The 15965-nt window shown below is 33.7% G+C and overlaps 1 protein-coding gene across 1 annotated transcript in view; it reads left to right on the top strand.

Moving 5' to 3' along the window:
* Positions 1-9342: 9342 nt before the first annotated feature.
* LOC122814334 (microfibril-associated glycoprotein 4-like) overlaps positions 9343-15965 on the top strand; it is a 78543-nt gene continuing 71920 nt past the window's right edge. Inside the window, exon 1 of the mRNA XM_044086920.1 lies at positions 9343-9589. Within this exon, the coding sequence (XP_043942855.1) occupies positions 9343-9589 (247 nt within the window). The remainder of the gene's footprint in view (positions 9590-15965) is intronic.

Here is a 15965-nt window from a genome sequence, read left to right on the forward strand (position 1 = left end):
TTTATTCTTCCCTATTACTTTCTGGTGATATTCATCCCAACCCAGGGCCCCAAACTGCACTTTTATCTCAACACTGCCACTCCCCTAAATCCTCTAATCATCTCCATTTAACCACTCTAAATTTTCAAAGTTTCTGTAACAAAACCTCTGAGTTCCATGCCTGGCTTACCCAAAACAAAACTCAAATCCTAGCTGCTACTGTGACATGGTTAAAACCTTCAATACAGGACTCAGAATTTGTGCCCTCTGATTTCAATGTAATTAGAGTAGATAGACAACATAAAAGATGGGGTGGCATTGCCCTTATTTATCCCAAGAATCTCAACATTTCCCCAATTACCAACCCCATTCCACAATTCCAAAATACTGAGATCCTAATCTCCTTCCTAGACATCAACAACTCTAAAAACCTCATGTATACCCCCCAGGAAACAACATCCCCATTTTAGAAGATATACTATTTTGGATCTCCTCTACTATCAAAAACAAAACTATTATCTTAGGTGACATGAACATTGATTGAGCCTCAACTTCCTCCATGCAATCCCCCTCTAGTACAAATTTATTCCATTTTACACAACTAATTAACACTAACACCAGATGTAACTTCAAATCCAACAAAGGCTCAATTCTAGACTGGATCTTGGTCTCAGATCCTTCCAAATACCCTACATATGGCACTCTGTAAAACCCCCTTAGTGACCACCTCCCAACCTTTGCTATTCAAAACTGTTCTTCTATATCAAAAGCCCATAACATTAGGGTTATTCAAGACTTATCTAAATTCTATCCCAAGAGCTTTAACAGCATTGTAAGTAGCCACAACTGGAACTGTCTCAAAACTCTCCCACTAGATTATGCTCTCCTTTACTTCAACAACTCCTTTCTAAACACTCTTCACAGTTTAGCTCCTAGTAGATCCAAGGGAATTAAATCTAACTACCCTAACTTCACCCCTGACCTTATTACTTCTAAATTCAACTCATACTTCATTAATACTATAGCCAACCTTATTTCCTTTCTCCTCAGCTCTACCATCCATCTCCCTGCCCACATCCAACCCCTCTCCACCACTACACACTCTCTCCAACCCTCATACCCCAACCCAAAAATCTATCAAGGAACCCCATACTCTAGAATTCAGTCTCTTCCCATATCCATATCCTCTATAAATAAACTCCTTCAGAATCTAAAACCATATTCTAATTCTGCTGATAATATTCCTGTCAATTTTTTTAAGATAGCCGCCAACTCAGTAGCTAATCCTATAAGCATCCTCATCAACAGGTCTATCCAATAGTCATATGTCCCTGACCTTTGGAAAAAAGCAATAATCCTCCCTCTACATAAAGGTTGCTCATCCTCTGATATCTCAAATTTTCGACCCATTGCTATTCTGTCTCCTATATCAAAAATACTCAAAATATGCACCCAAAAACAACTATCCATTACCTTCTAAACAATAACATCCTCTCCCCTACCCAGCATAGTACTGCTCTAATCACCTTCCTAGATATTATCAATAAATCCCATGACTCATGCCTTACAGTATCAGCTCTCTTTTTGGATCTTTCCAAAGCATTTGATACTATCTCCCACACCATTTTCCTGACACATCTCTCATTCATAAGACTCCTTGCAATCACTTAATTGGTTCAAGAGCCATCTCTCTGACAGGCAACATGTTGTCAAATGGGATAACTCCATTTCTCCCTACCTTCACAACCCTACAGGCATCCCACCGGGCTCAATTTTAGGACCTGTTCTGTTTAATATTTTCATAAATAATCTCCACAAAGATATTCCAAACTCCACCCTAGTCTAGTATGCAGATTATTCAGCTATAATCTGCTCTGCTGCCAACCAAAATTCTCTATAACTGTGGCTCCACAAAAACACCTTTCTCTTAATGCCAAAAAAACTAAGCTTATGCTGTTCATCTCCAAAAGGAATACAATTCTCGATAAAGAAGGTTTCAGTATAATGTCTCTAAACTCTACTAAAATTTAATTAGTAACCAATACCAAATTACTAAGTGTCATAATAGATGATAACCTAAAGTCCGATCTCCATATCCAATCTAACATCAATAAAACACGGAAAAAATGAGGGCTACTTTACAGGCACAGCAGGTTTCTCTCCTTACCAGCTAAACAAGCTCTCACCCTCACCTACCTTCTACCATCTCTAACCTATGGTGCACCATTGTTAACTAACCTGCAGTCTTCCTTAAAACTAAAGCTAGAATCCTGTTACAATAAGATTGCCAAATTTGCTCCAGGTAGTCGCCACTCTTCCCATCATTGCTCTGCCCTAAGGAAACTACAATGGCTAGAATTCCCTCACCACCTATTACTTATTCAGCTAACCCCCTCACATAAACTCATCCATAAACCATCATATTGCCCTGCTCTCAGTTCCCTACTTGCCCTTTACTCCCCACATTGGCCCCTTTGATCTGACCACCAACACTTACTTCAAATCCTTAAACCTAATCTACCTGCAGGAAAACTCCTATACTCCTGGACCATTGCCAGACGATGGAATAACCTCCTTTCTGCTATATGTAGTGAACTGCACCCCCCAAACTTCAAAACCGCCCTTCATAATCATCTCCTTTCTAACTGGATATGTAACTGCACTAATTCATCTAACTTTTTGTATGATGCAGTTACCTGACTTCATTCTGTATAAATCTCAGCCTTGCTTCCAAGCCTCACAATCTACCTAATCACCCTGTATTGCATCTTTACTATCGAACTTCCTTAACCATTCTATATTTTACACTATTTGTTGTAACTGTATTAACCATTTTCCCTCCTGCTACTAACCTTAACTGCCTTGTCACTACTCTAAAGTGTATCTGTAAGTCTATATTCCCTCTGCTCTTATTTCTAGATTCCCACAATGTATTTACTAGAGGCACAAATCCTGTACCACTTATCTATTCCACTTTGGTATATCTTACTCATTCTTAATTTCCTCTCATGTTTATCTTGGATTTCTATTAATTGTTGTGGATTATATTCATTATACCTTGTAAATATGCATGAAGACTCTTGTGATGTCTCTTTTGCTTTTTTGCTGCTTATGTCATATTTTATGTTGTTACATTAATATGTTGCATTGTTATCTTATATTGTTATGCTGTTTTTCTTTGTGTTGGAGGTTTTCTCCCCGGGCCTCCACTGAAAATGGACCCTTCATTCTCCAAAAATTAATATTTACACAATTGATGATATTTAATAATGCCTACTATACACGCCTTAGCTTGCATAAATTCAACTCAAAAAGCTCGCCCAAATGTCCATACTGTAAAGATCAAACGGCGGACCTCTTGCACATGTTCTGGAGCTGTAAATGTATATACAAACTTTGGAATTCCTTAAAAATTCAACTAGAAAAAATGGGTTATCAACATTCTACACTTTCCTGGGAATTCATGATTCTACATATCCCTCCTAATAATTTGGATAGAACCCAAATGATTATACTTATAAATATTTTCTTATTAATGAAACTTTATATAGCTACAAATTGGTTGACTCCATCTCAAACTTCATGGGAAAACTTTAAAAGTTTAGCGAAGAAACATATTCGAGCACACAAACTTTTAATTAAGGATAATAAAAGAAATATTAATAATCCGAAAGTATGGGAACAAATTTTCAATATTATATTAGCTTAATGTACCGAATTCAGTTCAACCCCAGGACATGCATACTTAATTTGAAAGTCGGTAGTAACAATCCATGTTAATGATATTAGATCTTTTGATTCTCATTATTAGATGTTCCTTTCTCTTCTTTATTGATTTTGTTTAACTGATGGAAGCATTCATGTAAATAGTGTACATAGTTTGTAGTATGGGTGTTAGTAGCTTAATTTGTGTATTATTTATTTTTCTTGCTTGTTTTTTTTTTTTTTTTTTATTGTATGAACAATTGGTAAAATAATAAAGATTTATTATTGAAAAAAAAAAATGGACGCTTCATGGCCCAGTGGACTTTCCAGGTAACAAATGTCAATAAATAAATAAATAATAAATAAAAAGTTTGTTAATTAAACAAAATGTTTAAAATTAAGATATTTGATAAAATGATTATCCGAAAAGCACATAAGGGGTTGCAAAACAAGCATGTTTAAAGTAAAACGAGCACATTTAGAGTAAAACGAGCATAAGAAAAGTATAAAGGACATGAAAAGAGATTAAATGAGCAAAACAAATATAATAAAGGCCAAAAAGGGCCCATTCAGCATAAATAGAGAAAGGTGACTGCATGGTTTTTGGCAAACTGTGTGTTTTGGCATAAACTACTATTTCATGTTGATTGAAGCTATTCAGGGCATAACTAGAGTTATTCAAAGTATCTCAAAGTATGTAAAAGTGCTTACAATGTATGTTTATTACTATGTATTTATTCCAAAGAGTTTATTTGTGTGCAAAGTGCAACTATTTTGTAAAGTGCACTCAAAATACAGGCATTACAAAAAGTTTCTTGTGCTGGGTGTGTCTATTCGCAGAGTATCGCCATTACACAGTGTTTCTTGCACTGTACATACAGAGTTATATAGCAAAGTACAGCCATTTTGGGAAAGTTTCAGTGTGCTGTGTACTGTTTATTCGCAAAGTGCAGTTACTTCGAAATGTTTCTTACTCTGAGCTTTTTCTGCCCAGTTTATTCGCACAGTGCAGTTATTTTGAAATGTTTCTTACACTGATAAGAGGTGATTTCTTAAAGTACAGTGATTTCTAGAGCATTACTGTGCCCAGGAGACTTATTTTGCTAAGTTCAGTTATTCAGAGGCTTGTTGTGCTATTGGGCATAGTTACAAGTACTGGCATATGTATATGTGTGTGTGTGTGTGTGTGTGTGTGTGTGTGTGTGTGTGTGTGTGTGTGTGTGTGTGTGTGTGTGTGTGTGTTCATGCATACCTGCAAAACCCTTCACTGGTATGTATTTAATTTTGTACCTAGTATAGGCACAGACTTTTGTACTTTAATACCTGAGCTGCTATATTTTGCACGGAATGTAATGTTGAAGCAAACATTTAATGATACCAACAGTGTTCAAACACCTCATGTATTGAAGCAACCTAGCACTTTTTCACCTACTTTAAATCCTATATTGTTGTTGTTTGTTAAATCATGTGAATGTGAAATTGAACAGTATCTACAGAATACACATAGATCTATGTATTTCAGCTTAGACCAACCACATAGAAATGCACTGCAAGAGCTAAAGAATAATACCAACATAGTTATAAAATCTGCTGATAAGAGTGGTGCTGTTGTTGTACTTAGCAAGGAGTTGTATAACACACAGATAGATCTGTTGCTAACTGATAAATTGACTTCCCCTCAGCTGTCACCACTAATCGTGAATTTTCATTGGTTGTGTTGTACTATATTAGATATTATGTTTTTACTAGTGTTTTATCATCTGATGAAGGGATTACCCGAAAGCGCTTATGATACTACTTTTGTTTTAATAAAGTGAAGTTGCTTCATACACAGCGTGGTAGTACTTGCCTTACTTTTGGATTTAGATCCATAGGTCAGTCCAGTGGTCAGACCAGCAAGAAAAGTTCCGATAGCTATATAGAATAAAGTCAAAGCTCAGCTGGATAAAATGGTGCAGCAAGGTGTAATTTGTCATCAATGGTAGCAGCCCACAAAAAAGGCTCAGATGAAATCAGAATATTCATTGACCCAAGAGATTTGAACAAAGCATTAAAGAGACTACATCATCCTATGCGTACAGTCAAGGAAGTCACAGCCCTAATACTGAATGCCACTGTTTTTTCTATCTTGAATGCAAAAAGTTCAGTTTGGCAAGTGATGCCTGATTGTAAATCTTCACTACCAACTACATTCAGTACCCCATTTGGAAGATATAGATTCCTCAAGATGACATTTGGAATAAATTCTGCAAGTGAAGTCTTTTAGTGTGCAATGGAGCCAATTTTCAGGTTATCCTTGTGTCATAATAGTAGATGATTTATTGGTTGGAGGCAATGGTGAGACAGAGCATGACAGAAACCTTAGGAAAGTTCTAGACAGAGCACGTGAAGTGAATTAAAGTGTAATCCTCTGAAATGCAAATTCAGACTACCAGATGTTACATATGTAGGTCATTTATTTACTAGCACTGGCTTGCGACCAGACCCATCCAAGCAAGCAGTCATTCTTGAGATGTCAGCACCAGATAATGTTCAAGCTCTACAATGTTTTCTTGGTATGGTCAACTATTTAGGCAACTTCATACCAGACTTCAGAGAGTTGACAATGCCTTTGAGAGAGCTAATGGGCAAAAATATTGCATGGTCTTGGCTGGAACAGTACCAGACAGCATTTGAAGACCTTAAGCAGAAAATCGCCACCCCCTGCATTAAGATACTATGATGTCAATAAACCAGTAACTCTTTCCTGTGATGCTTTAAAATTTGGTCTGGGCACAGTTATTCTTCAAGAGGGCATGCCAGTAGCCTCTGCATCTGGAACTCTTACCCAAAGTGAAATGCAATACACTCAAATTGAGAAAGAACATTTGGCAATAGTATTTGCATGTTCAAAGTTTCATGATTATATTTATTCAGATTGAAACAGATCATCAACCTCTAGTCATTATTTTATAGAAGCCTATGCATTCCGCTTCAACGAGATTGCAATGAATTATGCTTAAATTGCAAAAGAACAACTTCAAAACGGTCTATACAAAAGGCAAAACTTCTTTATCTGGCTGATAACTTATCCAGATCACCCAGAAATACAATGGAGCAGCTTAATGCAGAGAATTCTGACTTTGATGTCATGGAAGTGTGTAATTTTTCTACCACAAGACTTGATTAGCTGACAGATCATACAAAGACTGGTCCAAATTTTCAAAAGCTCAACCACTTCATCAATGTAGGATAGCTGTGAAAGCAATCCTGTGTACCACCAGAAGTGCAATCTTATTTTCCTTACAGAGATGACATGTTGAAGGATGATGGCATTTTTTTCAAAGGTCCTAAAATTGTTGTTCCTTCTTCCTTATAATGTGAATGTATCCAGATTTTGCATTGTGGTCACCCAGGTTCTGAATCTATCAAAAGAAGGGTGAGAGGACTAGTATTTTGGACTTCTCTAGCAAAAGATATTAATAAAGTATGTTGTTCTTGTTCAGTATGCAGTAGTGCTAAACCTCATTTGCTAAGTTCATCTAAGTCAAATTCCTGAACTACCTTGGTCAGCAGTAGCAGCTGATATATTTGAGTGGAACAATCAGCATTACTTAGTGTTGGTAGACTGTTATTTGAACTGGTTTGAGATTGATTTACTACCTAACCTAACCTCCACTACTGTTATCAAGAAGCTGAAACATCATTTCTCAGTTCATGGGAGACCAAAGAAGCTTATCTCTGACAATGGTACCCAATTTACCAGTCAGTTGTTTCAGAAATCTGCAAAAGAATGGGACTTTGTACATGATACTAGTAGTCTAGAATACTCCAGTCAAATAGACTAGCTGAATGTGCAGTACAGAGTGCAAAGCAATTACTAGAGAAGTCAAAATGTGATAATACCAGTGTCTTTTTGAATTTACTCAATCTCAGAAACATACACTATGACGATATACTTGGCATGGGTGCTCAGAGACCTCTATCTAGGCAAACCAGAACAACCTTGCCTATCAGTTCCAGTTTGCTGAGGCCTAAAGCTAAGAACAGCAGAGCAATCAAAGCTCAACTATTCAGAAAGCATTCTTTCCAGAAGTCCAGCTATGATAAATTGTGCAGATTTTTTTGTCCGTTGAAACAAGGAGAGACAGTGAGGATACAAACGTCGAAAGGTTTTGAACGGATTGGTCAAGTAACAGATATACGTGCAGAGCTGAGATCCTAGTTTGTGGAATCTGAGGGTGTGAAGTACAGGAGAAATTGCAGATATCTTCTTCCTGTATCAGAATCAATATTGCAGCATTGTTTCTGTGATATAGACTCTAGATCTCAGAACAATCCAGACAATGTACCTATTGCAGAATGTGTCTTAATTCCTACTTCTGTTCCTGATGATGTTCCTGATATCCCCAAAGCTGAACATTCAGCAAAGACAGTCCCAGTTGCTAGACCTAGTTCTAATTTCTATATCACACAATTTGGTCGTATTTCCAGACCTAAAGTGAAATACACAGCAATTTGGACATAATTGTCTGTATGTATCTAGTTTTGTATAATGCATGTCAAAGAATTATTTTGTATCAATTGCATGTCAATTAATGTCGTCAATAATACATGACTCATTTCTCAAAGAGGGAGGATATAGAAAAGTGTGTGTGTTGTACCATTAAGAAGCATTTCCAAGGACATCACATACATATAAACAGATTTATATGCTACATTATAATAGATTAAAGAAAATGTATTCTTCATTTTCTGAAGAGATTCAATAGTTTGAACCTCAAAATGATTCTGAAGATACAGATTATGTGTTGTCACCACAGAATTCTTATTCAGATTCTGAAGAGAGTGAGGCATTGTCAAGTACTTTTGAAGAATTCTGTTTCTCTGAAACAATTTTCAGATTGAATCAGTTGTTTCAGTGGGAAAAGAGCAATGTTTCTCAGTCCCTCAGGCCATATTATGATTTGTTGCAATTAAAATTTCCAGAACCTGCTCCTATTCCTCCTGTTTCATCTGCTTTGGAGCAGACCTCCAAACTGTCCCTATTTTGTAGGGACACCCCTGATGTTTCTCAAAATTTTGTTCCATTCCTCCTGAAAATGGAAATCATTTTGAGAATTTCTAAGATAACAGAGCCAAGATTTAAAATGTGTGGCCTTTTCCTTAGAGTTTTTTTTACTTTGTTCCAAATTATGTTAGTAAATGTTGAGAGCTCTGCTTTGGAGCATGTTTTTGTCAGAGTCTACAATTTCCCTAACAGTAGCCTGCTGCTCACCTTCCCGACAAATAAAGCAACTCAATCATTTAAGTTTTTATACACTCATCCCAATCAGACACAATAGCTATTGCTGTGGTGAATCCAGCTGCTGTTAAACAGTTGGTTAATAATAATTCCTGTCCTTCTGACAAGGATGGGAAGTCTTTGGATAAATCTGGGAAAAAGGTATATTTTTGCAAAACCTGATTTTAGAATTCTCAGCTGTCAAGCTCATACGTTGAAGTTTATGCTTGCCTCTTGTGAGAATATGAGGAATATTTTGGGATCTGTTTCCTCTTGTGAGGAGAATTTTGCTTTGTATCAACTGGTCTCTTCTGTGTCTTGTGACTACATACTGTTTGAAATGTGAATGTGATTCTGTTGATACCAACTCTAGGACTGCTGCCAATGGAACTGTTATGAGGAGATTTGCCCAGCAGTGTTCTCAAAATGTCGCAGAGGATGTCAATAATGAAAGCTTGAATTCTTCTTTGGATGGAGAAGTAGTTGTTGGGCTTTCTGCTTTAGAGGTCATTAAAAAGTGGGATGAGACAAGAAAGCCAATTCAAAGTATCTCTCAGATTTTTAGTCCTGTTTCTCCACGTTTATCAAGGGATTTAATGTTCTCTCCACGACATCCTTTAAAAAGCAAAATAAACAGTTCCAGTAGGCTTCTGCTAGGCGAATGTTCAAACAGCAATTGCAGTGAGATTCCAAAAAGAAAGGATGCCCCAGAACAGAGGACAGTCTACTAAATTGAATGACTATATGAAGGATTTCCAACCTTTTGTGTGTAGCCTGTATTCATATGGGATTTTGCCAGGTTCTTGTGTTTTCTCTGATGTAAAGACATGTCATACATGAACTGGCATTTCTCAAAATTGCCCATATGTGTGCACAGTGTGACACTTTTATGTGTGTGTGTGTGTGTGTGTTATGTTATTTTTACTCATATAGATTTTATTTTCAAATAATATTATGAAAACATTCATAGTATATTATGTATAACATTTTAAACAACTATATACAATATTTACAGCCAGCCTGACATCAGTAATAATAGCAAATGTTCCTAATTACTGAACAGATGAAACAATACATACTTATCAGAGTATATCTGTTGTTAGTTTCAAAGTATCAATGAATGATAAGACTTTTTTTCCATGGGTTGTTTACCAATGGCCTAGGATAAATCCTTAGTTCTTTAATTTTGATTTCCATCAATGCTGAACTCCTCAGTAAAGCAAAAAAGTCTTCCATAGTTGGCAATTTATTTGAATTCCATCTTCTAGTTATGCATTTCCTAGACATTGCAAGTAATGTCCAAAGTAAATGTAGATTTGTTTTATTCAAATGAGGACCTTTGTTTACATTCAGAAGAATCAAAGCTTTAGATGAAACAAAAGACTCATTGAATAAGGCCTGTAAGAAGTTATTGATTCCATTCCAGTATGGTTTAATGTTAATACAATCATAAAAAATATGATTCCAGTCAGCTCTAGATACCTGTTTACATCCCCAATATATTCCATTTCTGGAAGAGCTGATTTTAGTAATTTTATCTGGGGTTAAAATGGTCAATGAAAATGTTTCCAATTAAAGATTTTCCAGTACTGTGTACTATATGTATGTTTTACTGATAGCAAAATGTTTGATTTGATTTCTTCAGTTAGATGTAATGAATGACCTTTAGAGATATGTTATTGATAGGATACTTTAGGTATCATTTTCTAAGTTGTTAATTCTTTATATACATTTGAAATACCATTCTTCATGTTATGGTTATTATATATCATTCGATATAAGTAATTTATAAGTTTTGGTGTATCTTTACAGGAAGAACTGTTAACTACTCTGCATAAATCCTGGGAATACATTAAGATGCTTTGTAGGGTTAACCAGTCCTGAGATGGAATTTCATAAATTGCCTTTATCATTTGCATATCTAGAACTTTTTGTTCTTAAAGGGATTGTTGTCAACAAATAATTTTTTTTGTTCCCAAGAAGTAAATATTTCTCTACATATTTTGTGAGGATAATTGTTTGTTGTGATAAATGGGATTAAAAGATCAAACCAAAGTTTTAAATCCATATTTACATTAATGAATTTCCTAAATGAGTTGAAGCAGTAATAAATCAAGTATGATTTGGTGGGTCTTGTTATATTGTATTGCATATTGATACTTAGTAAATATCACAGTTTATTGATTGTATCCAATATTTAATTTTTTTAATGAAGTAGATTCATTTGTTAATATAACAGTATGTAATACTTTTCAGTTGGCAGAATAATTAGGATTTATACATTCCATAACAGTTTTAAATATGGATGCCTTTATATAGGATTCAACATCTGGAAAATATAGTCCTCCTTGTTCCCATGGTCTAATGTGATGAGTTAAGGCTACTCTATTTCTTTTAGGAAACCATAGAAATGTTATTAAACTTGTGTTTATTTCTTTAAGGACATGCCTCTCAAAAAATAACTGAATTGCTAATGCTACTTTCAAAATCTTGGGAAGTAAAGCCATTTTTATTAACTGTAATCTATCTTCAAAGGTCAATAATATTGTATTCCACTTTTCCACAGAAGTTTTAATTGTGTCAATGATTTTATTATAATTTATTAATATTAACTTGTTCAAATCATTGCATAAGACAATTCCTAGATAATTTAGAGCAGAAACTTAGATTTTTATCTATTGAAGTGAAGACCTGAAATCATATAATATTTCTCAATTAGTATATCTAATTACTCTAAAGTTTCTTTGGAATTAGATAATGTTAGTAGTATATTATCAGAAAATAGCATTATGCTAGTTACATTGATCATAAACATCCACTCCTCTTATTTTTAATTGTTATGTATTAAAACTGCAAGAATTTAAATAGCCAATGCAAATAAAACAGACGACAAGGAAGAACCTTGTTTAGTGCCTTTTATTAGAGAGATAGATTCTGAGGTGAAAGGGCCTAATTTGACATAAGCTAAATTGTTTTTATAAATATTCTTTACAAAGTAAACAAAGGAAGGGGGAAATTCAAATAATTTCAAACATATATTCCCAACTTAAGGAATCAAAGGCTTTCTCCATGTTTAATCCAATTATCAGTGCTTCTTGATTTTCCCTATTTAAGTAATTAATAAGAGTAAGTATCTTTTTGATAGTGCCATGGGTATGTCTGTTGGGTATAAACCCAGCTTGATCATTATCTATTATTTTAGATAATGGAATTTTCATTCTTTTTGCTATAATAGACATAAATATCTTATAATCATTATTTAATAATGATATAGGCCAATATGAGGTACAAAGTTCTGGATCTTTATTTTCTTTTAGGATTGGAGTAATTAAAGAGTATTTCCAAGAAGGCGGTATTATTGCTTGTGATTGGATTTCTAATAATGCTTTATGAAAAAGAGAGATTATGGATGTGGGAAAGAGTTTATATATCTCTATAATTATGCCACCTATTTCTGGGGCTTTATTAGTTTTACTTTCTTTTTTTTATCCTATCAGTTATTTATTTGAAAGAAATGGGTCTTTGCAAATCTAACCTTAGTTTGCCAGGATTTTTTTTTTCTGTTGGTAGAAATTGTTTCCAAATTTAATTGATCAATATGTAATGTCCCATTTTAAAGTGTTCCAGATAATGCTGTCTAAATGCATTAAGAATATCTCCTATATCCAATACTTTCTTTCCCATCTTTTCATGATAAATATTCTTAATATAACTAACTTTGGAATGTATTTTAACTCTTATAGATAAACTATGTAAATATCTAGGGGAAGTAGCTAAAGAATTTATTTTTAGTTTTTCGAGTGCTAAATTAACTTTGTGTGTTAAAATTTCATTATGCTTCTTATTTAATTCCTCTATTTTTTTAATTTCTGGAGAGTTTTGGAGTTTTTCAGATTTCACCAGCAAAAGTCGAGATTGTAAGTCTTGTAACTCAGAATCCTATTCTTTAATTTTATTTTTGTACCAACTAAGGGTTTTACCAAATATATAGGTTTCTAGTGAATCCCATATCATGGCTATAAGAACCTCTTTATCTCAATATTTATAAATAACTTCAGGAATAATAATGTTCTTTTTCCATAAAATTGTTACTCCTCTTGTCTTTGACTTGCAAGAAGATTGAGCTAAAATCATATATTCATTAGGATACCATGTATATCTATCATTTGTTTTAAAATGTGTTTCTTGAAGAAAAAATACCTGTGCACTGTTTAATCTTAGATATCTCAGTAGATTAGATATTTTACTTGGATTATTTAATTTTAGTATTTAAATATAACAATGTTAGAACCATATCAAATTGCTATTAAAAGATTGCTTTCTTTTATATTTGTTGCTATTGAACCATTCCCTCTGATAACAATAAAACTATGTTAGTATGTAGTTTTTTAGATAGTAAAGTCAAGCTTATTTCCTTTATGAATACAGATAAGATAAAGATTAAGTCAGGCTTAGAAGAAAACATTTAAATATTAATATAATTAAAATAACAACCATAAATTGAACAATGTCACACTCTGAACATGGAATGCAAATCATTCCTAATCTAACAGATAAACACAGGTCTGTTAGATTATCCCTCATACCTTGAGCAATCAGAAACAACTGAGCTCCATAAATTAAACTATTATATGGAGAGTAATTTATAAAGAAAGAAATAAAACATTCTAAAGTACATAACATACCAGGAAATTCTATCTTTTAGAATATATTTCAGCAATCTTAGTAAGTTAAGAAATGCCTGATATAAGTAAGGCTGCAAAAAAAGATAGTACCTTAAATATGAGTTAGAATAAATTACAATTATATTTAATTTAATATTAATAATAACTAAATTGCAATAATGAATGTATCAACCTATTCTAAACTATTTTAAGTCATTGTCATTGTTATATGGCACCTAACTTCCTATTATGGCTTGATAAATTTTAAATGTAATCACATCTGATTAACAGTTAGCATTTAAATATTGCAGACAAATAAGGCATATTACAATCCTGGTAGTATTTACAAACTGATATAAATAAGAAGAATCAAGATAACGTATTAAGTTATATGCATACTCAATAATTTTTTCTTTTTCTTAAGGTAAATATTAAATTAACACTGGGTAGAATATGTTTATAATCAAATGCAAACATCAGAATTGTATGCAATTGAAATCAATTCATATGCAAATTACTTAGCAAGTTTTATATGCAAGATGTAATCTTGAATGCTTTGAATCTATGTAAATATTTTTACCCAGTTTGTAGTGCTCCATAACTATACATATTACTATATACTCTGTATTCCATTCCATACATCACGGACATTCTATGTTTAAATATGATAACAGACATAATAAGTAACTAACATATGTTATAACAAATTTCTAGACTTTGCCACTGAGTATTATAGAGTAACATTTTTAAATCAAGCTGATTTTATCTCTAAAGGTCAGTTACTCAATAGCTATAATGAAAGAATTCAAACAATTTATAATACTGCACAGTGCAGCAGTTTCTTAGGTATGTGATTTAAATACTGTACAGTCTTCTATTAATTTTATAAATGCAAATGTCTCCTTGTCCCCTCTGAAGTATATTTTTTCTTTTTTTTCCTTCCTTCCTTTCTCCTCTCCTTCCTTTTTTCTTTTCCTTTTTCTCTCTCCTCTTTCCTTCCCTTCCACTTCACTTTCTCTTTTCTTTTTCAATTCCTCTTCTTTCCCCCTCCCGTCTCTCTTCTGCCCCCTCTCTTTTTCTTTTTTTGCATGCCAGGTTTGTATTAATTTGCATTAGTGTATCAACTGCAATAATTCAGATGTAATACATCAATATTCCATAAAATGACATGCAACCAAAATTTAGAGATTTCAGAAGACTGTAGAGTAGCTCTAATTTCTGATAAAAACAGCATGTACACAATACAGCAAGGTCAAATTAACATTTTCTTTTTTTAGGTATAAAAATATAAAACCACATGAATAAACAATGTTCAGAAAGGTAGCAACAGTTTTCTGTTTAACTGGAAGGATGAACAGAAGGACTCTTTTCACTAGTTTAAATTCATATTAAGAGTATTTTCAGAAATTGACCAGTGTGAATCGAAAGTTTTAATAGAATGCATTAAAATAATAAATCACTTCAACTAGGCAAAAGCTTTGCATTGCCTCACCACACCTGTAAAATATATGATATATAGTTTTTTCAGTATCTCAGGTGTACATCTTTTAAAAACAGTGTACCTTTCTCTTCTTTCAGATACTACAGATTCTTCCAAAATAACCTTAATTAATATTTGAAACTACAGCTTCTTCCATATTATCTTTAACAGCCTCTCTTCCATTACATCTCATTACCTGCCTAATAATTGAATGTTTAAAGGGTCAGCTAATTATCATTCTCCACCCAAACTTCCCTTCTGTGTGATTTAAGTCCCATATGCCTTGCAGTATTACACTGAACTATAAGAACATCCTACCGTGTTCTCCGAGGTAAAGACCTTGTGCTGTTTAACTGCATATTTGTGTATCCAAAGTTATTTGCAACAAAATATTTAAATAGAATCGTGTACTAAATATTATACTGACTAGTTAAATCGCTAACCTAGTAATGGTGTTGTCTTATTAAAAAGCCATTCATTTTGCATCATTTCTCTCACCTGTTTTCAAGCTGCAATGTTATATTACATAAATAAATGATCCAGAAGCAAAGTAAGCAATGAAAAGGAGCTTCAGGTGTGCATAAGGCAATAACCAGGCAATACAAGGCAGATATTCTCTAAATTTACTATTTATCAATTGAACTACCCAGACTCACTTCAGGAAGCTTCGCAAAGCCGTTAAATCTAACATCACCATTTCCCATTGCCACGGTAACCCAGGCATTATTCAAGTCCTGCCGAGGAACAAATAAGATAAAACAACTTAATGTGCTCGTGAGGTACTCCAGGTACAGAAAGCTTCACATCCCACATCTGTTAATGTTTGTCTTTCCTTCCTTTTTTAATGATATGGGCAGGAAAGAAAAAAAAATGA

The sequence above is a fragment of the Protopterus annectens genome, chromosome 10.part0 (genome assembly GCF_019279795.1).
Source record: "Protopterus annectens isolate FY-2018-M chromosome 10.part0, PAN1.0, whole genome shotgun sequence".
NCBI classification, from domain to species: domain Eukaryota; kingdom Metazoa; phylum Chordata; order Ceratodontiformes; family Protopteridae; genus Protopterus; species Protopterus annectens.